The 26,355-nt window shown below is 35.7% G+C and overlaps 1 protein-coding gene across 2 annotated transcripts in view; it reads left to right on the top strand.

The window, feature by feature from the left end:
- Positions 1-1,036: 1,036 nt before the first annotated feature.
- Positions 1,037-26,355, top strand: part of ACTN2 (actinin alpha 2) — a 98,566-nt gene continuing 73,247 nt past the window's right edge. For both annotated transcript variants that reach the window (XM_074222950.1, XM_074222951.1), the window contains exon 1: positions 1,037-1,231. In XM_074222950.1, the coding sequence (XP_074079051.1) occupies positions 1,106-1,231 (126 nt within the window). In that variant the 5' untranslated portion in view covers positions 1,037-1,105. The remainder of the gene's footprint in view (positions 1,232-26,355) is intronic.

Below are 26,355 nucleotides of genomic sequence, written 5' to 3'. Positions count from 1 at the left end.
TTTACAGATGAGAAAACTGAAGACTAGAAAAGTAAAATAGCTTGCCGAATATCATAAAGCAGAGCCAGGATCCAAGCCCGGCTCCGCGAAATCTCTACTTTTGTTCATCTGAATCTCGGTTTAACTGGGTCACTTGATTTGGACATTGAAATATAAAAGGTGAATTAGATACTGGAAATTCCATTTGTGGTTCTGAGACCGATATAGGTTTTTTTTTTTTTTTTTTTTGAGTCTAGGCGACAGGCTGTAAGAATCTTATAAAAATATGAGAAAAGTCGAAGCCTTAGGGATGGGTTATTGGGAGCTGGATCCCCCGGCAGATGGGATAGTTCCACAGAGAAAAAAAAAGAATACGCCACCCCTTTAGGGTAAAAGCTACTCTAGGGTCAGGAAACATCGAGTTAGAGGTCAGTAAGAAAAACAAGGATTTGGGGGTGAGGTTTGACTTCTCGCCTTTTCACGAGAAATAAAGTTCCCAAGATGACAGCCGCTGTGGGAGACTGGGGTTTAACATCACACAGAAGGCCACGGATGTCCTGAGTTTTCCAGCCCTGCTTAGGGAGAGTTGGGGTGGGCGGGGAGGGAATACATAAATCTTGAGGGATGGGGAGAGAAGTGCTGAAAAAAGCCTGACTTTACCAGAGACACCAAGATCGTGGCGTGGGCAGCTGGGGAGAAGGCAGAGGACTGGAAGCAAAGGGAGAAGAGAAGCGGAGGTGGGACTTGTAAGCGTGGGGCGGGAGCCGGCTCGGGAGCTCCAGAGGGACTGGGAGCAAAGGGGTGGGATGAAGGGGGGGCGTTCGGGGTGGGGAAGGGGAGCTGGCACGGCCCGGGCCCACACACGTGACAGGTGGCGGGGATATTAAGCGGCGGCGGCCCGGGCTCGGAGCCTGAGCTGGTGCTCGCTGGAGACTCATCCGAGCAGGCGAGGCTCCTTGCAGCCGCGGACAGGTAGCCCCCCGCCCCCCGCAGCCGCCTCCCACCTGCCCAGCCAGCCCCGGTCCCGCGCACCTGGGGCTCCGCGCTGTCCCTCCTGCCCACCCCGGCCCAGTCGCTCTCGGAACCGGCCCAGCCTGCGTTCGTCTGCCCAGCCGACCTGAGCGCCATGAACCAGATCGAGCCAGGTGTGCAGTACAACTACGTCTACGAGGATGACGAGTACATGATCCAGGAGGAAGAATGGGACCGGGACCTGCTGCTGGATCCCGCCTGGGAGAAGCAGCAAAGAAAGGTCAGCCAAAGGCGCCGCCGGGGTCCCGAGGTGTCCTGCGTGTCTGGGCTGAGGGGCGAGCCCGGGGCGGGGGGGAGCCCGAGTGGCACCTACCTGCCTGCCAGTCACCACCTTCTGGTTCCCGTCCCAGGGGCATGCTTAGGAAGGGAATCCATTTTCAGAGATGGAAATAGTATTGTGTAGGTTTTTGTGGTTGTGTGAGTGTGTGTGTGTGTGTGTGTGCGACATAAATTTAGAGCAATTCATAATCTTATGGAACTCTTTAAGATGAAAAATGAAAAACACACATGCACAAAATATAGCCTGTCCCCAGAGTCTTGATGTCATGCGAAGCTTTAACAGTTTATATATGTAGGAATCATGGAAAGAAGGGTTTGACCCTCAAACCAGTTTTGACCTCAGCGGGGGGGGGGGGGGGGGGATTATGTTTGCCTTTTATATGGAAGTTTTTATCGGATTCTGTTAATAATGACCTTACAGGATCACTGTGAGGAAAGCTCTAATCACCGTTTAAAATGAGCTGGAACTATTATTAATAATTTATTTTTTATGAATACCATAATAGGGTAGCAGGGTTTTTCTGTTTTATCTCTATTTCAGGGAGATGTTCTCATGAGTTAATTAAAGGATGTCTGTAGAGTGCTTTAGGTCCCTTGGAGAGAGATTCTATATGAATACCAACTAGTATCATTCACTGAAAAGACATTTTGTTAACACTCTTTAAATATAGTTCATTGAGGTAAGCACCGGGGACAGAGGAGTCAGCCAGGTTCTAAAAACACTGACTCTGCCTCTCCATTCTGGTTGGTTCTGAACTGATCCAGTGGAACATTCCACTGTTTCTTGATCCTCTTGGTTGGAACAAATAGGGAATGTTCACCAGAAGGTTAAAAGCTGTAGCCTTTTTATTGGGCAAGAAGACTCTTCAGGCAAGCCAATAGAGACCTCTTAACCCAAATCCTCTGGTCACATTGTCCTAATAAAAGTAGTAGGGCTTTATGGTTTTTCCTTCCTCCTGGGGGTGGAGCAAAAGGGAACTTCCCCTTCTAAGGGATTGACTTTAGGATGAGTGAATGACATAAGTGTTCAGCCATGTATGTACTTCTCTCACTAATCGTCTATGTACTTTTCTTGCTAATTCACACATTTATCCACCAACTCCAATGCTCAATAAATGATGTGATTGTATTTACACAAGGAAGATTGGATTTTGAGCGTTTATACAAATTACCCATCCCTCAAGCCTGCAGTTTACTCCCTCATCATCTCAGTGTGTCAGATCCTTCATGAAGTTTGCCTCTTTCTACACCCAAACCAATCTGAAAATGACCTCAAAATTTTAATAGCACTTTGTCTAGAACTCCTTTGTCATTCTTGTCCCCATCTCCTTGAGGAAAAGAATTGTGGTGCCCCTCTTCCCTCCCTCTCCTGACCCAATCTCCACAGTGCTTTGCATGTAATAGAGACATAATCTATGTTTGTGGATTAAACTGAATGAGAATAGTGAACATATCCCACTCACACTTCTTCACTCCCAAGTAACTACATTAAGTAATTCTTACTTAAAGTGTTCTCACTTTAGATAACTGACATATTTTTCCCATTAAGTAACAAAATACCATACTATTTTTTCTTTTTTAAATCAAGAGATTTCTTTTGTAAACTTTTTCCTTAGAGGATCTTTTTGATCAAGAGATTATTACATTTCAGTTCCTATTCCTAATTCCTAAAGTATTGGTTATTTTTTCCATTTTAAAATTAGAGAAATTTTGAAATTAATAAAAGAGAAGTTGAATTTAAGAGGAAAAATTATAAGATTTCAAAGACAATGAGATTTTTCATGATTATAGTGAGAAAAATGCAAATTCTTAAGAATGTTAGTCATGTACCTTTTTTGATTAAAATATCACTGATCAACAGAATCTAATGAATTGTGTTTTTGGAAATCAGTTCTTCAAATTTAATAAAAAAAGCAAATTCAAGTGACTAAATCCAGAAAGTAATCTGAATAACCAAAGAAATAGCTGAAATTAGCCTTATTTTTCTAGACACTGAATTTGTATTGAGTGTGGTATGCTATTTCCTCAAAGAATTTTTCTTCTTCCAGTCATTCAATCTTGATTTGTATTATTTAAATGTTTTCTTTTTAAAAAATGTTGTTTATATAGCATTTTGTTTATGTAGACCAGTAAATCTTTGTTTTAAAGTTTGCTTTTTTCATCATGAGGAAATATCATGTCCTATATGAGATCCATTTTTTTTGGAAATTATTGGTTTAAGTAAGTGATGCCTTTTATTACAGAAAAATAACAGACTAAAATTAATGTGAATTTCTGAACAACATACCGACAAATCCTTGGGACATGAAATTTTTAAACCCTACTTACACTATTTTCTAATGAAATGACTCTGTTCTAAATTCCAAAAAAGAGAGACTTGGGATATTTAACTGCTTGCATTGGTTTATTATTTTAATCTATCAACTTTAAAACACTTGGGGGGATATATATATATATATATATATATATATATATATATGTATTAAGAACAGACCTGGTTCAGGGAGCTTAAAATGTGATTAAGGAGATAATAGTGAAAATTCTTTTCTTTAACTTAAGACTAGATAGATAGATATAAAATATGTATAGCTATCTATATATGTGATAATGTACTAGAACTAGATCTAAGGCTATCAGTATTTACAAAAACCCCCAAAACCTAATGCTAAATAAGTTTTTAAAATAATTCCCTATTCTACTTTTGCTAGAGAAGATACATACACTCTCAACTTTGCTCAAGTCAGTAATATAATATTGAACTGTGATCTCAATGTAGCCTTGACAGTGTACTACATTTATGTCCTATGAGACAATCTGTTGGATCAGGTCAAAAATAAAATGCCATTGTTTCTATTATGGGCCATTCTCTTCACACTTGCCATTTAAGTGATATGCCTGGTATGAAATCTGTCAACAGATGCTGGTAACACATGATGACGTCTATAGGGTTACAATGGATGCAGTGCCTAATAATAAACACAGTTCATGGTCTATGGTAATCCAGACTCTTTGATTTGGAATTTTTTCATACAGAACTTTTAGTGAGTGTGATGTCTTTTTAGCAAAAGGAACAATATTGTCGACAGTGTGGTATGGGGGGGATAGGGAGTTGGCCTTGAAGCCAGGAAGACTTAGGTTCCAGTGACATATCTCACACAGATTGGCTGTTTGACTCTGGGAAAAATCTCTTAGGACTATAGGTGATATCATACTTTAAGTTGTAGAGAAGGTTCTGACCTACTTTTGTAAAAGAAGTTTTCTCATTGAAGAGTTTCCTATATAGCAATAAAATAACAGGTCTAGTCCCCATCCTTCTCTCTATGGAGGTTCTGGTGGATGTATTGTGAAAATAAATTACAAGATGAAGATACTAAATTTATTTTTTCAGATGTTCCTTTAATTACCGTGGATAGGGAAATACATCATACTATATTTGAGTTTTATCAGTGTGGATATTTTCTCAACACAAATCATAGCTCTTGTAAGCCTTTGATAAGTGTTTGTTTTGTTTTGGTAGGAAGAGTTTCTAAGGTAAAAATGTGATCACCTCATAATGAACCTCTCCAAATTTAGGTAGGATGATGCTCAATTGATAAATAGCATCAGTCCTTGAGCCCTTACTCGATTTCTTTCGAGTTTGGTAAGACCTGTTTGAGTTGATATGATTCTAGCATATCTCTAGCATTCAGAGAATCCACAATTGCCTCCATGGAATAGGACTTTTATGGATAAAAGAAGTGAATATGTCTGTATCATATTGAATGATCAACTTCTGGGTAGAAAAATTAACATAAGGTTGATTTTAAAGTTTAAAATATAAGGTTGAAAAGATTGAGATGATGAGATTGTTCATTTGTGTTCTTTGCAGTGTACCATATATTTTTTAATTATATCTGATAGTGTTAGTGTCTTCCTTTTCAAGATAAATACAGTTCCTTATAATGTGCTATTCAGTTTTTTTTATAGTTCATTTCCTGGAAGCAAGCCACTTCTGTAACCAAGGACATGCTTTTAATATATGTTTAGTTATTAACTGAAACCTAATCATCAGGTGACTTGTCAAAGCAGCAATGCTGAAAATGTTTGTTCTCTCAGTAGGGGCAGAACTCTGTATCTAATGCTTATCTTTGTAGACACCAGTCCAATCCCTATAAGGTAATGAATGAGCATGTATATAAAATGGCCATGTATATAAAGGATGTTCATATCTTCATTAAATAATTAATGAAGAAACTTGGAGTGGGATGTTGGAGGGAAGGTAGGAAAAGAAAACTTGTTTACCCTATCTGGGGCTCTGTTATTTTTTTAAAACAGAAAAATTCAAGAAACTAATAAATAGGTTACAGTGGAGTTTTCCCTCATAACTCACAATTTAAACAATATTGATTTACCAAAGGCATATACATCTATCAGCCCTGTCATCTCCATGCTAAAACACTGCCAAATAACATTGAGAGTATGGAACACTACTTATTTGGAGCCAACTGTCAGAATTCAGGATTCAGCAGCTAACTAACCTAATGGTCTGATATACTTGGCATAATATAGTATATATTTCTTAAAACATGTTGTTTTGTGTATGTACCAACTTCAGATTAGACTTTGCACAGCATTTTCTCTCTCTCGTTATATTTTGTTTACTTTAATAATTCTAAACATTCTCCCCCAATTACATTAAAGACAGTTGTCACCATTTATCCTTTTGCAAACTTTTGAATTACACATTTTTCTACCATTCCTCCTTCCAACTTCCCTTCCCATGGCAGCAAAAAATATGATATAAATTGTACATGTACAATCATGTTTGATGTATTTCCATATTAGTCATGTTGTAAAAAAAGAAGAATTAGAACTAAGGGAGGAAAAACCATAAAAGAAATTGTAAAAAGTGAACATAGTATGTGCTTTGTTTTGCAATCAGAATCTACAGTTTTTTCTCTGGATGTGGACATTTTCCTTAACAGATCTCTTGTGATTCTCCTTGATCATTGAACTGCTGAGAGGAGTTGCATGCATCATAGTTGATCATCACATGATTTTGCTATTAAGGTGTACATTGTTCTCCTAGTTCTGCTCACTTCATTCAGCATCAGTTCATGCAAGTCTTTCCATGCTTTTCTGAAGTCAAATTAATCATCATTTCTTACAGAACAATAGTACTCCATAACATAGCTTGTTCAGCATGGTATACTCTCTTTGAGGGGAGAGAGGAAGAGGTCAAAGCTCATTCTGCCATACCACACTATGTTCCGTGAGGAAAAAGGATGTTTATATTGAATAATGATTTGATTTTGGTAAATATTTATTGAATTGCGTTTGATTTAACTTGCTCTAGCAAATGTTCTGATTGGTAACAAAGCCCAAATACCCCTTACATTTCTGAATAAACCTTCAAGAGCCATCTTCTTTACAGTAAATTATTCTATCCTTTATTTAGGTATTCTATTCCCTCTTCTGGGAAGAGGGCAATTCTTGAGTGATTTATCTTTTTGTAAATACTGATTCATTTTAGATTGTTAGATTTATTGTCATCTAGTTAAACAAAATATTCCTAATAATTATTTTAATTTCATCCTCTTTGGTGCTAGTCATCCTTTTCATTTTTGGTACTGATAATTTGGTTTTCTTTTTTTTTTAAATCAAATTAACTAATGGTTTATCTATTTTATTTTTTTCCATAAAAACAGATCCTAGTTTTAGTTATTAGTTCATTGATTTTTTTACTTTGGTTTTCTTAATCTCTTTTCTGATTTTCAGGATTTACAATTTGTTTTCAATTTAAATTTGCTCTTTTTTTTCTACTTTCTTTATTGCATGCCCAATTCATTGATCTTCTCTTGTCCCATTTTATTTATGTAAGCATTTAGAGGTATAATTTCCCTAGGTATTACTTTGACAGCATCCCGTGAGTTTGGATATGTTGTATCGTTGTTATTCGCTTTGATGAAATTATTTATTGTTCTCTGATTTGTTCTTTGACTTTCTTTAGGATTAAATTATTTAGTTTCCAATTCATTTTTAATCTATGTTTCCATAGTCCTTTATTGAATGCAATTTTTATTGCAATTATGGTCTGAAAAGGATTCACTTATTATTTCTGTTTTTCTGATTTTGGTTCTGAAGTTTTTATGCCCTAACACAGGGTCAGTTTTTGTGAAGGTCCCACCATGTACATTTGAGAAAAAGCTTTATTCCCTTTTATTCCCATTTAATTTTCTCCAGAGGTCTGCTATATCCAACTTTTCTAAGATTCTATTCATCTCCTTAAACATCTTTCTTGTTTATTTTATGGTTATATTTTTCTAATTCTGAGAGGTAAAAGTTGAGATCCCCCAGTATTATAGATTTATTCTCTATTCCCTCCTGTAACTCATTTAATTTTTCCTTTAAGAATTTGGTTGCTATGCCATTTGGTGCATATGTTTAGTATTGATATTTTGTTGTCTATGACACCTTTTAGCAAAATATAGTTTTTCTGCTTATCTCTTTTACTTAGGTCTATTTTTGCTTTTGTTTTTTTTTTGAGTTCATTATTGCTATGCCCTGCTTTTTAAAAATTTTTTTAGAGTTTTTTTTTGCAAGGCAATGGGGTTATGTGGCTTGCCCAAGGCCACACAGCTAGGTAATTATTAAGTGTCTGAGACCTGATTTGAACCCAGGTACTCCTGACTTCAGGGCCGGTGCTTTATCCACTGTGCCACCTAGCCGCCCCTATGCCCTGCTTTTTTAAAAATCTCAGATGGAGCATAATAGATTCTTCCCCAGCCCCTTATTTTTATTCTGTGTGTATCTGTTTCGGATGTGTTTCTTGTAAACAACATATTGTTGGATTCTGGTTTTTAATCCATTCTGCTATCTGCTTCTGTTTTATTGGTTCATTTCATCCCATTCACAATCACAATGATGATTACCAACTTTATATTTCCCTCCAGTCTGTCTTTTCTCCCCATTAGGCTACTCTCTCTCGAAAGAGTAAAATACCCTGTCTCTCTTCAAGAAGTTTGTTTTGTTTCTGACTACGGCCTCCCTTAATCTTTCCTCCCTTCTCTCCTTCTATACTCAACTCACCATGTATGTTATTCCCTCTCTGAGCCAATTCCATTGAGAGCAAAGTTCAACTTTACAAGTTGTCCACCACCTCTAACCCTTATCTTCCTCTCTGCTGTAAAAGCTGTTCCTTTCTTGAATTTTTCATATGAGATAATTTATCTCATTGTACCTATTCTTCCCCCCTTCTTTTCCCCTCTCTTTCTTATTTATTAAGTATATTTTTTGGACATCATTCCATCATAGACAACTTGCATCCATGTCCTCTGTCTATACATCCTCCTTCTAATTGCCTCAATAATGCTGAGTTCATAAAAGTTATAGATATCTTTTTCCACATAGGAATGTAAACAGTTTAATCTTTTTTGATTCCCTTTTGTTTCATTTTCATGTTTACCTTTTTTTACTGACAGTCAAAATTTCTATTCAATTCTAGTCTTTCATTAGGATTGCTTGAAAGCCCTCTATTTCATTAAATATCCATTCCCCTCATCCCCTGAAGGTCCTTTGGAATATCATATTCCAAGCCTTCTGATCCTTTAATGTGGAAGTTGCAAAATCTTGTGTGATCATGACTGTGATTCCACAATATTCCAATTATTTCTTTCAGGCTGCTTGCAATATTTTCTCCTTGATCTCAGGGCTTTGGAACTCAGCTATAATATTCCTTGGAGTTTTCATTTTGGGATCTCTTTTTCGGAGCTGGTTGGTGATTTCTCTCAATTACTATTTTACTCACTGGTTCTAAGATATCTGCATGCACAGTTTTCCTTGTTAATTTCTTGAAAGATGATGTTTAGACTCTTTTTTTTTAAATCATGGCTTCCAGGTAATCCAATAATATTTAAATTATCTCTTCTTGGTCTATTTTTCAGGTCAATTTTTCCAATAAAATATTTTCCTTTTATGTTTTTTTCTTTTTAAAAAAAATTTAAAATTCTTTTTTGATTTCTTGTGGACACATTATTTCTAAGGAGTTCTTTTCTTTAGCTTTTGGTATCTCTTTTTCCATTTGACAAAGTTTATTTATTTATTTATTTTAATTAAAGATTTTATTTGAGCTTTAAAATTTTACCCCCAATTTTACTCCCCCCCAAAAATCAAGTCAGTCTTTACTTTGTTTCCATGTTGTACATTGATCCAAATTGAGTGTGATAAGAGAGAAATCATATCCTTAAGGAAGAAACAAAAAGTCTTAGAGATAACAAGATCAGACAATAAGATATCTGATTTTTTTTTCTAAATTAAAGGGAATAGTCCTTGAACTTTGTTCAAACTCTGCAGCTCTTTATCTGGATATAGATGGTATTCTCCATTGCAGACATCCCAAAAGACAAATTTTATTTATTAATGTGTTATTTTCTTCAGTATTTTTTATATTTCTTTTACCAAGCTATTGGCTTTTTTTCATAATTTTCTTGCATCATTGTCATTTTCCTCCAATTTTTCCTTTTCCTTTCTTATTTGATTTTCAAAATAGTTTTTGGAGCTTTTCCAGGAATTGGTTTGTGTCTTATTTGCATATTTTTTTAGGTTTGTTTGTTTGTTTTTGTTTTTGTTTTTTGTTTTTTTGCAAGGCAATGGGGTTAAGTGGCTTGCCCAAGGCCACACAGCTAGGCAATTATTAAGTGTCTGAGGCCAGATTTGAACTCCAGGGCCCGTGCTCTATTCACTGTACCACCTAGCTGCCCCATATTTTTTCTTTGATGCCTTGCTTATAGTTGCTTTGACATCATTGTCTTCTGAGTTTGTATCTTCCCTTTCCTTTATCTATTTTTTTGATTTGCAAGGCAATGGGGTTAAGTGACTTGCCCAAGATCACACAGCTAGGTAATTATTAATTGTCCAAGGATGGATTTGAACTCAGGTCCTCCTGACTTCAGGGCTGGTACTCTATCCACTGTGCCACATAGCTTCCCCCTACCTATATTTGTAACTTAATCTTCCCTGTCACCATAGTAATCTTTTATGGTTAGGTTCTTTTTTCTTTTGTTATTTTCCTTACTTTTTCAGCCTATTTCTTGATTTTTAGCCTCATGTTAAAGTTAGGTTTTGTTCCTGGGGTGGAGGGGTACTATCCCAAACTTCATGTTTTTTGTTTTGCTGTTTTTCAGAGCTAGTTCTGGGGATCTGTAAGTTGTCAATGCTTCCAAGGTGCTATGATCTAAGGAGAGATGTGATTACTGCTCTTCTGGACTGTATTCTCATCTTAATCCAGGAAGGGACGTTGCTCCCCCCGCTAGATATAAGTGCTAGTGCTCCTGTTAGCTCTGGAGTAGGGGGCCTCCTCATTTGTAGTCAAATGTATTCCTCTCTGTCTTGGAGCTGAGACCAGACCCCTTGCTTCCCCTGTGAGGGGCCAAAAGCATTCTTCTCTGAAACTGAAACTAGGGCCTCTATTCTTTAGTGGCCAGCAAGTGTTTTTAAACTCTCAAAAAACATGGGTCTGAAATTTGGTGCTGTGTTTGGGCAATGCAATAGGATCTTGAACCCAGCCAGCAAAGGGTTCCCTCTAATCTCTCTCTGATCATTTGCTCAGTCTCCTTATTATCTGTGGACTGACAGCTTCTGAAGCTGATGCTGCTCCTAAATGCAGTTGCCTCCTCCTTCTGTTGCTGACATTGCCAAGGTGCTACTCCTGGCCTGACCACCACCATCAACGTGTGAAAGACCTTTCCTGTTCAATGTCTTAAATTGTCTTGGGATGGAAAAATTGTTTCACCCTTTTTTTGTTAGTTCTCCAGAATTTCAAGTTGAAGTGTGTTGAAGTTGTTTGGAGAAGAATTTGGGAGAATTCAGATGAATTGCCCTCTCCCAATAACTTTTTTTTTAAATTTTTTAATTTTTAAATTTATTTTTATTAAAGATATTATTAGAGTTTTATAATTTGCCCCCAATCTTGCTTCCCTCCCCCCACCCCCCACAGATAGCACTCTGTCAGTCTTTATTTTGCTTCCATGGTGTACCTTGATCCAAATTGGGTGTGATGAGAGAGAAATCATATCCTTAAAGAGAAGTCTAAGAGGTAACAAGATCAGACAATAAGATATCTGTTTTTTTTTCTAAATTAAAGGGAATAGTCCTTGCACTTTGTTCAAACTCCACAGCTCCTTATCTGGATACAGATGGCACTCTCCTTTGCAGACAGCCCAAAATTGTTCCTGATTGTTGCACTGATGGAATGAGCAAGTCCTTAAAGGTTGAATATCACTCCCATGTTGCTGTCACAGTGTACAGTGTTTTTCTGTTTCTGCTCTTCTCACTCAGTATCAGTTCATGCAAATCCCTCCAGGTTTCCCTGAAATTCCATCCCTCCTGGTTTCTAATAGAACAATAGTGTTCCATGACATATATGTATATATATGTATATATATGTATATATGTATATATCTATATCTATATCTATATATCTATATCTATATCTATATCTATATCTATATCTATCTATCTATCTATCTATCTATCTATATATATATATATATATACCACAGTTTGCTAAGCCATTCCCCAATTGAAGGACATTTACTTGATTTCCAATTCCTTGCCACCACAAACAGGGCTGCTATAAATATTTTTGTACAAGTAATGTTTTTACCCCTTTTCCTCATCTCTTCAGGGTATAGACCCAGTAGTGGTATTGCTGGGTCAAAGGGTATGCACATTTTTGTTGCCCTTTGGGCATAGTTCCAAATAGCTCTCCAGAAGGGTTAGATGAGTTCACAGCTCCACCGACAGTGTAATAGTGTCCCAGATTTCCCACATCCCTTCCAACAATGATCATTATCCTTCCTGGTCACACTGGCCAATCTGAGAGGTGTGAGGTGGTACCTCAGAGAAGCTTTAATTTGCATTTCTCTAATAATTAATGATTTAGAGCATTTTTTCATATGGCTATGGATTACTTTGATCTCCTCATCTGTAAATTGCCTTTGCATATCCTTTGACCATTTGTCAATTGGGGAATGGCTTGTTGTTTTAAAAATATGACTCAGTTCTCTGTATATTTTAGAAATGAGTCCTTTGTCAGAATCATTAGTTGTAAAGATTATTTCCCAATTTACTCCATTTCTTTTGATATTGGTTACATTGGTTTTATCTGTGCAAAAGCTTTTTAATTTAATGTAATTGAAATCATCCAATTGGTTTTTGGTGATGTTCTCCAACTCTTCCTTAGTCATAAACTGTTCCCCTTTCCATAGATCTGACAGGTAGACTAGTCCTTGATCTTCTAATTTGCTTATAGTATTGTTTTTTTTATGTCTATGTCCTGTAACCATTTGGATCTTATCTTGGTAAAGGGTGTGAGGTGTTGGTCTAATCTAAGTTTCTTCCATACTAACTTCCAATTATCCCAGCAGTTTTTATCAAAGAGGGAGTTTTTATCCCAATGGCTGGACTCTTTGGGTTTATCTTCCAATAACTTTCAAAAACACCATCACCCTGAGTACATGGTGTTTCCAAAGTCACAGGTTAGTTATAAACTTTATAATCTTAAAATATTCTAAGATTTTTGGAACACCCTATATATTGCGTCTCCCATTTCTGTTGCTTAGCCAATAGGAACAAGATGTATGATACCTCTTTGAGGATAATTTGCTTTTATTTATCTAGTTCTTATCATTATGCTTGGTACCTAGTAAGAAATTAATAAATATTTCCCCATTCATTTTTTCTTCATTCATTCAGAATAGCTTGATAATACTTTGTTGGGGATGAAAAAAGAAACTTCTGTATCCACAAAGGACTTATTATCTAGTTTGATAAATGAAAAATACAAATCTGATATAGAAATGATATGGAATTAAGAGCAAGGATGTTTCCCTACCCAAGACAAGTGTTATACCTGCTAGTGCTTCAAGAAGGGGAGCAGTCAATGTGACATGGAGTAACATAGGAAAGCTTCATGAGGAGGTGGGATCAATCAGTAGGTCAGTAGACATTAAGTGACAATCAACTTTGCTAAGTGCTGGAGATACAAAAAGGAGCAAAAGACAGTCTCTTGCCCTCAAGGAACTTACAGTCTAATCATGGAGAAAACATACAAATAAATATACGCAAAGCAAGCTATATACAAGGATAAATTAGAAATAATTATCAGAGAAAATGTATTGGAATTAAGAGGGGTTGAAGATTTCCTGTAGAAGGTGAGATTTGAGGTGGTCCTTGAAAGATGGATAGAATTTGAAGAAGAAAAGGAGGAGGAAGTCCATTTTAATCTGGAGAGATATAGTGAGCAAAGTTGTGATAGAGAAAATTAAAATATATAATAATGCAGCCATGGATTCATTCTTGATTCTTCATTCACCTTAATCCCTCATTTTCATTTAATTGCCAAGTCTTGCCAATTCTACCTCTATAACATCTAGACTCTTTACCACACAGTTATTACCATAGCTCAGGCCTTCACTGCCTCTCTCCTCATAGACTGAGAGTCTTAGGTATCATCTGATCCAGCCCCTCATATCATAAATGAAGAAACTAAGGTCCAGACTAGTCAATTGATTTGTCCATTAAACCATACCGTCTCTTATTTGGGGCTTTTTATTTTTCTCCTTTTTCTTTTCTTTGGAGAAAATACTACATATCTGAGTTTGAATCTGATTCAGCTACTTATAGCTGTATGAACTTGGGCAAGTCACTTAACCATTTAGGGCCTTAATTTTCTCATCTATATACTAAGGGTACTGGACTATGTAATTTTGAAGATCTCTTCCAGCTCTTACTCAGAATTAAAGCTCATTATGATTCTGTGAGCTATGAATTTGCATTTATATTGGTCTCCTTGCTTCCAATTTCTCCCCATTCTCAGCCATCCTTCACAGTTGCTAAAATTATCTTAATGTATAGGTCTGAGAATGTCATTCCCTTACTCAAAAATCTTCAGTGATTATTGTATCTAGCATAAAATATTAAATCTCCTTAGTCTGACATTTCAAGTCCTCTGCAATTTGGATTCAACTGATTTTTTGGTCTTATTTCACCTTTGTCACCCGTCCTTCATATACTCTGCCATGTTATAACCAAATTGTCCTACTGCAAATGGCATTTTATCTCTCCTCTCTCCTTGCTTTGGCACAGGCAGTTCCCTGTGCCTGAAATGCACTCTGGTCTTATCTCTCTTAAGAGCTTTGTCTTCTCTTAAAGCTCAGCTTAGGTGCTAATTTCTATATGAAGTCTTTTCTGTCCTCCCAACCTCCTTTAGGATTTCTTTCTTTTTAAATTACCTTATGCTTACTTAATGGGGCACATATTGTTTCCCTCTGATAGGATATACGTTTCTTTAGGGCAAGAACTATTTCATTTTGTCTGTTGTGGGCATAGTAGTCATATAGTATGGTGTTTGCTCAGATTCAGATCATTACAGAAATCAAAGATATTAGTGTGATGATACAAAAACTGGGAATGAATATATTGCAAATATATTGAGTATTTAATTTTAAACTATTTAGACAATTTAAGCTATAAAAACTTTAAACTTTTAAAACTTCATTTACATGGAGGAATAGTAGCAGAGCTATATTTTGATTTTGAAAGTTATTGGGATGGTGAGTTAAGCATCCTACCCAGTTAGTGATGGCAGTATACAATTAATTATAATTCTAGAGCTAAAAAGAAGTAGTATGGAAGGGAGTATTGGAACAGCAAGGTAGTTAATAAGAAGATAGTTGGGGAGTAGAACAAAGAGGGTTTTAAAGGAAATGTATGATATTACTTTTTCTATTGAAAAGCTTAAGTTGAGTTGGAAAAACAAAATCAAATTTACACAAAACAGTCAAGTGATAATATGAAGCTATATATATGAATCATAGAATTTAAAATTTTTTTTAAGATCTGGAAGGGAATCAGGAAATCAGAAAGAAACTGAGAAATGAAGAGTTTATATCTAGTAAATTAAAGACCTGGTGTTCAAACTGATTCCAAAGGGCAGTGGATTAAAATCTCTGGACAAGTGATAGGGACCAACTTCATATAACCAATATGAGCAGGCAAGGAGGTAAAAAGAGAAGCATAAGGTAGTGGGCACCACTATTTCTAGACTCTTTGAAAAGTGACTTGATAAGAATTACTGCTCTCAAATTTGTGTCCCAAATTGCTGGAAAAGGGATAGAGAGAGAGAGAGAGAGAGAGAGAGAGAGAGAGAGAGAGAGAGAGAGAGAGAGAGAGAGCTGACAGTTCATCTATGTAGATAGTATGGTGGTCCTTGAAAGATGGATAGAATTTGGAGAAGAAAAGGAGGAGGAAGTCCATGAGGACATTCATGGATTAACCAATCTAGTTTTTCTCAAATGTTTTTTGTTCAAACATTTTTTGACATGAGGAAAAAAACATTAAGAATATTTAAGTTTTCAGCTAAGAAAGGTCCCTAGGAATTTGGGCCAACACACCCATTTCTCCAACTGTAGGATTCTTTCATCACTATTTTCCCAAAAGTTAGACTGAGGATATTGCTTTTTTCCCCCCTCTGATGACAGAACTGCTATTTTGACCTTCTGATACCATTAGCAAACCTCTGGAAGTTTCCTGATTTAGGGAAATTTTGAGACACATCCATTGAGAACCACTGGTCTAGAGATTTGGATTAGAGGACCTCAAAGGAGAGCCACTTCAGTGCAGCACATGGAAGACAGAGTGATGGATAATATTATGGACAAACAACCAATAAACAAATGCATGATTAAAATATATAATCAATTTCTAATAGAAGCAAAATATATATACATATAAGAAGATAATATTTATATGAATTAATATTCATATGAATACCTTGAATTGAGAAAGTATGTCCATTTAACTGAAATAGACTTTTGCGAAAGCTGGGCCTTTAGGTGATTTATGAAGCAAGATGTTAATGGCTCACATTTAGGAAGTAGTTGCTCTATAAACCTTATCTAACTCCTATTTTAGAAGCAACTCTGTAAGATAAGTGGTATGAGTATTATTATTTTTTTAATTTCACATATTTAGACACCAAGGTTGTTGCTTGTCTAACCTGAGTTGCCTAAGATATATTCTCAGATCCACAAGGAAGAGGGAATGACATTCTCCTTTCACAAAGTCACAGGTCATCTAGTCTGAATTAAAATTCTCTCTACCGTATTCATTATATCACATTTGCCTTCCCAATAACAGTAATTCACAATTTTGTTGAATGTTATGGTTACAAAGTATTTTTGGAGCATTAAAAATTTGATTAGGTAGGGAAAGCATTGTAACGTCTAATTATTTCATTTTGGTTTTTGCAAGGCAATGGGGTTAAGTGACTTACCCAAGGTCACACAGCTAGGTAATTATTAAATGTCTGAGGCTGAATTTGAACTCAGGTCCTCCTGACTCCAGGGCTGGTATGCTATCCACTGTACCACCTAGCTGCCCCTACCCTTGTTATTTTTTAAAGAAAATAGGACAGTTGAACCAAAAGGGCAGAGAGACACATGAGAACAAATGTCAAGGAAGCTGGTCATTTAAGAGCTGATCCAAATAAGGACTAGATTTTGCTCTGAGGTCTTATGGAGATTGCACTACCTGAGGTATGACAGACACCTTGACGTGGAATTCTGTCCTTGGAATAGGATCCTGGACTCTGTCCTACTTGTGCAAATTGAAAAAAACCCCACAAAAAGTCTAGTTTATGGCTCTGTTTACATAAATAACTATTAATATTATTGTATATAGTAGATGCTCAATAAATCATTGTTGAATTAAATCAAAAACCAGAGTTCATTAGAAACTTGAAAATCCAAATAAGCTTTTCAATGGGTGGGAGAGTAGGAATCTAAGGCTTAGCTGAGAAACTTAATTAACTTGGCTACAGAAAGCTGTCAGAGTAACTGCCGCTGAGAAGACACCTACAGCAAAGCACAGATCTAGAGTGGGTGGCATAACCACCATGATGAGCAGAGGAGTTGATGTGGAGTACGTTGGAGGACAGTCAGAATTGTTGCAGCGTTTCCCTGGGAACCATACTAATTCTTCCAAAAAGAACAGAAAGCAAAGATTAGGGGGAAGGATTGCTAACTGTGCTAAGAAAATTTCAAAGGAAAGAAAATTCTTAATGTGAGAACTCTTTGTCTTTTTAAGTAACCCTGGGGAGAGGAAGCTGAATGCCTTTCTTGAGATTTTTTTTCCTCCTCTACCCATCTCATTCCCCAGATCAAAAAGACATAAATTATTGGGGTTTTTAAAATGTGCCTTTGCCTAAGAGCATTGAATGTGAGGGGAGTAAAAAGTAGTGAGAATTTAATGTGTACACATTTGGGAGAGAAATTAATTTTTGGGCAACTAGCTGTTAGCAAACATGTTAAATAGAGAATTTATTGTTGTTTAGTTGTTTTTCAGTCTTATCTGACTTCTCATGACTTCATTTGATGTTTTCTTTGCAAAGATCCTGGAGTAGTGTACCATCTCCTTTTCCAGCTCATTTTACAGATGAGAAAATTGAGGCAAATAGTGTTAAATGACTGGCCCAGGGTCATACAACTAGTGCCTGAGGCCAGATTTGAACTCAGGAAAATGAGTCTTCTTGACACCAAGCCCAATCACTCTAGCCACAGCATCATTCAGAAAATTTATCATAGAGGTCAATTCCTTATATTAAGTCTTACTGTGTTAGTTCATTTTAGCAGGAAGGCAGTCTTGGATTCTCCAACTCCCTACCTTTAAAAGGTAAGCCCTGGAAGAAGGCTTTGACCATAGGCCCAGAAAGGGAAATACTATCTGACTACAGGTCTAGCAGATGTTAGAGAGGCTCTTCTCCAAAAGATTGGTACAGGTAATGAATTTTTAGTTTAGTCACAAAGATTCATGAAGATGATCTCTTAATGTAGGTAAGAGTTGTAATTTGTGTCAGTGGAAGTAGTCCCCTCATAGAAGAAATCACATATCCTAGAGATATTGGAGTAAGTCCAACTATCTAGAGGTGCTAGATGATGCAGTGGATAGAATGTTGGACCTGGAGTAGGGAAGGCCTACATTCATATTTGGCCTCAGACAGGCCTGCTTCAGTTTTCTCATTTATAAAGTGGGTGTAATTATAGCATCCACTTCCTAGGATTGTTGTGAGGATAAAATGAATTAATATGTGTAAATCTTATGAAAACCCTAAAGGATTGTATAGATGCTAGCTATATCATTTTTCTTTTCTTTTGTTTGTTTGTTTGCTTCTCCTACAATCCTTTGATCAGAATGGTAGAAGTTATGCTTGCCATTCTCCCCTTCCTCCCCCCCCCACCCTGCCCCAGCCCCAAATCTTTACCCAGAGCAATTTATATGAATATCAACAGAGAGATGTTTTGACAAATTGATGGATCTGGGATCAGTCAATCACCTTGTATAATCCAGGCACTGTGTTGGGCACAGGGGTGCAGAAACATAGAATGAAGCAATCATCTAATATTTATTAATATTTTGCAGTCTTTTCCATTGCCCTTTGGCTTATCCACATTTTAGATTTTGCTTTCATCCATTTTCCTTCAAAGACATATAGCATTACTTGGAGAAAAAAAAATAGGGCTTTGGCAGAAGGGGGATGTTTAGAATCATTGAAAGTATTATGCTGTTTCACAAATGCTATCTACCTGGCTGTCATATTTAACTCTGGTTAGCTTATTTGTCTATTTGTGGGACCCCAGAAATGTATACTGATTAACTAACTTGCTCCATATAGCAAGTGACTATCTCATCATCAAAGAGTCCTGTAGTATTCTGGGGTTTGGTGGACTCAATTTGGTGCTTTCAGAAAACATGTACAACTGCAGAATCTGATCATCTATTGAATAGAGTTGTTTCTTATCACCATTATTTGTTATTCAGTAAGTATTTATTAAGCTTTTACTTCATGCCGAGAGCCAGTTACAAAGAAATGCAAAAACAGCTCTTGTCCTCTGGGAGTTTACCTCTTCTTTATTAAAGAATATTGTTTGAAGGGAATGACTAGGTTTTACTCTTTTTCTTGTTTACTTTGTCCATTTGGTTTGAGATTCCTGCTTTCTAGGGCAATTCTTTCTGTGTAAATGCTATCCCTGAAGAACTGGAGGGGGCTTTTGAAGAGAGGCTATGGGTTGACCATGGCATTGTTTGTATGGAGTCCTTCAGTCCTCCATATTGTAAAACTGAGTTAGCTTCTTTTTTCTTTTAGTTTTTTTTTTTAAGGCAAATGGGGTTAAGTGGCTTGCCCAAGGCCACACAATGGCTGAGACCAGATTTGAACCCAGGTACTCCTGACTCCAAGGCTGGTGCTTTATCCACTACGCTACCTAGCCACCCCCTGAGTTATTTTCTTAAAGGGTTGGGGGGAAATTTGATTTTTTCCATTCCACTCTCAATCCCCACCCAAACTGACAGACCATTGCATGTTGTCAAGAATGGAAATATTGTTTTTAAGAATTAAGAAAAAAACCAAATAGATCAATCCCAAAACTTCTTTAAGGAATAAGGAGTTTGAATTCTGAAACACTTAGAATCACTTAGAATCATTATTTCAAAGTTAAGGGGACCTTAGGAAATCATCTGATCCATTTTACAAATGTTTAGATTGTACCCTTCTTAGATGAGAAAATTAAGACCCAGAGAAGGCTGAAGATAAAGACCTAAACTTTTCCCCCAAACACTTCCCTCTACAGATTCTTCTAAGGCTTCTGAGGGCACCTCCATCCCCTCATTCCCCCAGGCTTGGAACTTCATTGTCATCCATGATTTCTCAAGCATATTCAGCCTACATATCTAATCCATTGCCTGGTCTTGTTATTTCTACCTTCAAAACATCTATTCTATCCATTCTGTTCTATCCTCTCACATAGCCAGCACTATAGTTCCGGTCTTCATTCCTTGCTGTGTGTGATACTGCTATAGCCACCTAATTGATCAAGTTTTTTCCTATTCCAATTCAACTTTTATTTATCTGCCAAAGTGATTTTTCTAAAATGTAGGTTTGACTTTGTCACTCCATTATTCAATAAACTCCATTGACTCCCAGTTACCTCCAGGATCAAATATGAAATCCTTTGTCTTTTAAAGTTCTTTTTAACTTGGTCCCTTCCTTCCTTTCCAGTGTTCTTGTACTCTTTCCTTCAAAAACTTAATGCTATAGGTATACTGATCTATCTTCTGTTACTTGCACATAGCAAGCACAAAAATAAATGTTTGTTTTCTGAATGACTAGGATTAGAACTCAGGTCTTTTAATCCTAGTTTAAGTCTTTTTTCCACCACCTGAAATTATTTAGACTGCCAAAACAGCAGTATTTTTTTTGGACTTTTCCTCAAGTTTGAACATTGCTTTGGAGATAGATAGTGGATAGTGGATAAGCTTTTTCTTTAAATACCCTTTTGAAAATATAGTACAATTAGAATAGAAATTCAATGGCACTAGGTAGCTTTTAATCTATGAAATAAAATGTTTTCAAAGAAAGTAGAAAGCTAAAGGTAAAAATGTTCAAATATTGAGCATTAAAGATTTACTCACAGTTGAGAAGTCCAGTGAAGGAGTATTATTGGAGGAATGCCGATATTATCTGAGGGAAGGAGTATTTTTTCCTTAATATGACCAAATAATTCATTGAAGTGAGGTTTTGTTTCATTTAAACATATAAAATATGAAAGTATAACAAACATCAAAGTATAGCTTCTTCATTATTTACCATGTATAAAGTTTTATATAAGTGAAATTAATTATCTTACTTTTGATTTGAGTGCTTTATTTTAAGTAGGAGGCTTATTGGATGAGACTATAAATCATAATACCAATTAAAATATGTGATGTGCTTATGATACAAACTACTCTTCTTGAAACTTGCTTGTAGAATGCAATTTAAAAATTATTATTGCCTTGAGGGAAAAAAATGTCAATTTTTCTTGTTTGAAAAGATTCTGAATAAATATTGGAATTAATTTGAAGTAAGTTTGTCTTTATTTGTTTTGTTAAATACCTAAGAAATTTAACTAAAAGAATGTAGTGTGAATGCTGGACAGTTTGAAGACAAATTTTAACAATTCTTTTCCATGATTTTGGACTCTAGAGTTGGGAGGAGCCTCAGATATGTAGGTCAAGCCCTTATTAAATAAATGAGAACACTAAGAACCAAATATGAAATTACTTACCCAAAATCACAAGGGTCTAAAGTAGCATAGATAGAATTTGAATCCAGATTCTTTAACTACAAAGTTATTGTCTACTTCCTACTTTTTAAAATATTGTGAAACATAGAATGACAAATTATTATTATTTGGACCTCTTCAATTTTTTTCAACTAGTGGGTTTTTATCATTTATTATTAAAAACTATTCAAAAATTTAAAAATAGAATGTTGAACATTAATTTTAATTGCATTGCAAGTCAAAATCAATCAAACTTTTGGTCAAATTGAAAAATGCAAAACAATGTATTAAAATAGTCTTGTCACAAATTGATCTTTGTCATTAGACCAAAAGCAGTATATTTGGTATTGCCTATTTCTTGGTGTTTTGAACAATGTATTTGTTTTTATTTAACACTTTTTTGAAAGACAATGGGGTTAAGTGATTTGCCCAAAGTGACACAGCTAGGTAATTATTTAGTATCTGAGGTCAGATTTGAACTCAGGTTCTCTTGACTCCAGGGCCTGTACTCTCACTGTGCCACCTAGCTGCCCTGGGAACCATGTTGGTTTTTTTTTTTTTTTTTTTTTTTTTTAGGTTTTTGCAAGGCAAACAGGTTTAAGTGGCTTGCCCAAGGCCACATGGCTAGGTAATTATTAAGTATCTGAGGCTGGATTTGAACTCAGGTACTCCCAACTCCAGGGCTGGTGCTCTATCCACTATGCCATCCAGCCACCTCATTGTATTTTTAATAAAACAGAGAAAATCAAGAATTTCTGCTTGTAGGGTTGTATTTTCTTGACTTTAAAATAGTATTTAAACCCAGAATTCTAAGATAGGATTTTTCTTCAGAGTTCTTGGGTTCTCCATTCATTCAAGACTTTTCTGTTTTTAAGGAGGATTGTTGTTTTGTTTTTATTTTGTTTTTTGAAATTTTCAAGCTGAACAGAAGCTTACATAAAGAAAAAATTAAAATAGGAAAAGATATATTCAACGATATATTTGAGATATATTCTAAAGGCAAGCTTGAACAGTTGATCCATTCAGTCATTCATGATGTTAAAAGGGGAAAGTGACTACAGGGGAAGTCAATTTGAATCTCACAAATAGATTTTTACAGGACATGCCGTTAGAAGCCTCTTCTCAGAGCTCTTGGAGATGTTTGCAAATACATATCTCTGACTCATCTCCATAAAAGAACCACTGCTCTAGAGACAGTTGTGAGATTTGGCTCCTTTTTGGAAATGAAAAAGAAGACCCTTTAACAAGGGTATATAAGCTCTGTGTAGATGTTCTCCAACAGCTGGTCAGTTTTGTTCTCATGGACTCAATGATTGAGAATTACTGCATTTCAGGTCTATTAAGGACCTTAGAAATGAATTAGTCCAACCCCAAAGAGTTCTATAGGAGATCAGCATGGCTTAGTCAAAAGAACACTGGATCTATGCCAGGATATCTAAGTTTAAAATCTTAGATCTGTTACTTAATTATAAGAACATGGACAAGTCTTATTTTTTTATCTGAAAAATTAAGATTTGATAATGATAGAATTTGAACTCAGGATTTCCCAGCTCCAAGACCAGCTTTCTATCTATTAAACTATGCTTCCTGGTATAATTGCTACAACTGTATTCTATTTGCTATATTGCAAATTTTGGATAAGAAAGTAGTAGTAACAGTTTTTCTTTGTAAAAATATATTATCATTTTAAAATGTAGACATCTTATTAATATTAAAAAATGTTCTGAAATAAAATAATTTTCTTAGCTTTTAAAAATTATTTGTTCTTCTTTTGCCAAGTATTTTCTTTATGCACATATTTTATTTGACACAGGCATATTTTATTTGTCTCCAAGTTTATGTATAAATTTTTCCAGATCAGAGAATAACTTCTTAGGGGAAAAATGAGATATTTGATTATCATGGGCATATTTAATTGTGCCGTGAACTTTTCAGAACAGTAGAGTCAATAGATCAACTAACATTTTAAATATGACTATAAAGAGAAACAACAAACAAACAAACATCATCACAAATTAACTAATCTCATAAATCCATCATCAACAAACAAACTTTATGGAAGTAACTTTTCAGTCTCTGCTATATTACTTCTAGAAAAGCAGAATGTGACTGTTTATTCATCAATAGAACCTTCATCTTCAATTTCTTCAGTTGGAATTCATCCATCACTTTATACTCTCAGAGTTGCCTCAGGAACAGAGATGGTGATTTGCTCATAGTAATAGAGGTGAAATTTGAACTCAAGTTTTCCTAACTTGCAGACTAGTATTTCATCTACCACTCAAACTGCTTTTCTCTTAGTGAATACATGCTTAAAGTTAAGAAACACTCTACCTTTCATTTACTATTATTTTGAACTGCTTTTTAAGTACCAGGACTGTTGTGCTTAAATACTTAGCAATATAAAATTATATAAAAGAAGCTCCTTGTCCTTAAAGTTTCATGAAGATTTATAGAAGAGCACTTTATTTAATTGTAAAAATCATTTTAAGTTGTTTTTCATGCTTTGGGGAAATAAGAGTAAGCATAGAATAGAATACTATATCTCTAAGTAGAATTGATCTGTCTTTTCATATGAGATTACTGGGCTGACCTGAGACCTAATTGTGAAACAGGTGTTTTTGACTTCCATGTTCTTCCATGTTTTGGCACTTCTCCCATTGTCAGCCTCTCACTCTGCAATCCCTACTCCACTCATACCAATCCAACTCCATCCCCCCAATTTTTTGACTGCCTAAGGTTTGTCATTAAAATGCTCCTGTCTCCTCTCCTTTAAAAATTATGCATGAATTTTTTCCTTTCCTTAAGGCAATAACTAGCTATTCTAATAAATAAATTCATTTTAATAGAAGAAAGCTACCCTTCCCACCCAAGCAACATTTATATGTTTTAATCTAGGCTCCTTGGAATTTCATGTTAAAAATTTCAAGTTAAAAAAGAAGGATGGGGGCAGCTAGGTGGTGCAGTAGATAGAACACCGGCCCTGGAGTCAGGAATTACCTAGCTGTGTGGCCTTGGGTAAGCCACTTAACCTCATTTGCCTTGTAAAAACATTTAAAAAAAAAGATGAAGCTACTTCATGATATTTTGAGGCAGGCCATACCTTGGCTGAACTTTTAAATAATACTATCTAGACAGTTGTTAGAGTTCTTAATCTATTTTTCTTTTCCTCTAAAGATTCATTATCCCAAACAACAATTCTGAAGGCTATTGTGAGAGTGTCAAGTATTTTTGTTGTGGTTGTTCTCCTTTAGAATAGCATCATTTATTGGAAGAAACTTAGAGCTTTTCTGCAACAATTCTGATAAGTGATACTCTAGTCTTTCTCACACCACTCCACAAAGTCATCTGCTCCATAATTGCTTGGCTTTCATTGTTAGGAAGTTTTCTTTAGAAGGCACAGTCATAAGTCCTACCAATATTTCCTTTACTCTCTTAATGTTCTTGAATTTGAGACTGGAGGCTGTTGGATATGATACTCTTACATTTTTATTTCCTCCCCCCACGCCCAGTGTAAAGCCCTAGGAAGGAGGAGGTCCAGTTCTACCCCCAAAGACTTTAAAAGTGGTTGTTTCAAGGATATTTTTAGGGAAAAGCCTCCCAATGATGCTTCCAGGGAGGATTAGATAATCAGATTCACTCCCTCAAAGCTTCTTAAGTTTCAGGGAGTGTGCTTTGGAGTCTTCCTTAACTGATATCTTAGCTATCTCATTTTTGACATAATTAGCTTGAACCTGAAAAGTATAGGAGTTTCTTGAAAAATTATCAGATAGCTGTCTGACTGCCCCTAAGTGAAAATTGATTAACTTCTGTGTGTTCTTATATGGAGGAAAGGGCATTGTATTGAGAGACTTAGGACATATATATTCAATCTCAACTGTTATTTACTACTTAGGGGATCTTGGGCTGTTCACAACTCTGGCCTTCTAAAAATGAAGCATTTCTGATCTCTAAATCTCTAATCTCTGATCTCTAAATCTCTGATCTCTGATCTCTAAAATCCCTCCAAAGTTCTAAATCTTATGAAACTATTCATGTAAATTTTATTTTCCTATCTCTAGGTCTCCTTCTGTTTATGAGAACTATTTATGATTTTTTTTAATCTTTGAGGAAAAATATCATGTCCAATACAAAAGAGCTTTGTATTGAAGAAAGCCCTGGACTCTGTCAGGAGTTGGTTTTTGTTCTTGAATATGCCACTAACTGGTTCTGTGACCTTGAGAAAAAAAACCACTTAACCTCTTTGGGCCTGTTTCCTAATTTGTAAAATAAGTGGGTTGGACCAGATAAATCATAGGATTTAGAGCTGAAACCAGCTCCAAGGTACTCATTTGTTATTTTCAGATTCTTAAGTCCAAATGAACAATTAAAGGGATTTGCTTATAGCATTATTCTGACTCAAAGAAACCTATATGACAAAAATCCACCTAAAATGCTTATAGGAGAGAAAATCAGTCCATTTTCATTATATTAGTGTAATAGAATGACTTTTTTAGAAATTAAGGTTTGATCTCCCCCATCCCCAATTTCTGTTCTTAAACTATAAGATAGAATTTTCTGGTTTGGCATTTTAAAGTCCCAGTAATTAAGCAGAGATAATACTGTTAAATACCTGGTGTGTAACACTCTGTTCTATTGCTGTATTTAGCATTCTGGTAATGAGATATTAAAAACTTCAAAGGAATTGTGTTTCATAGTCATAGAACCTTACCAGTCTGTTCCTAATTCATTAGTATTTTGGAATATAATTTCTATGTTTAAAGGAAAATAATATGCTTTAAAATTAAGCAAAGCACTATGTTAAGTGATTAATTTAAAGAATCTAGAGGTTTCTTGTCTAATAAACAAGATCAGCAGTTTTCAAAGTGTGTAAGTCTCCTAGACTCTTTTGGAAGGTATATGATATGAAAAATGTTTTCAGGATTAA

This window comes from Macrotis lagotis, chromosome 2, assembly GCF_037893015.1.
Source record: "Macrotis lagotis isolate mMagLag1 chromosome 2, bilby.v1.9.chrom.fasta, whole genome shotgun sequence".
NCBI lineage: Eukaryota > Metazoa > Chordata > Mammalia > Peramelemorphia > Peramelidae > Macrotis > Macrotis lagotis.
The sequence above is the reverse complement of the archived record's forward strand: the minus strand, read 5'-3'. Positions and strand labels throughout refer to the sequence as shown.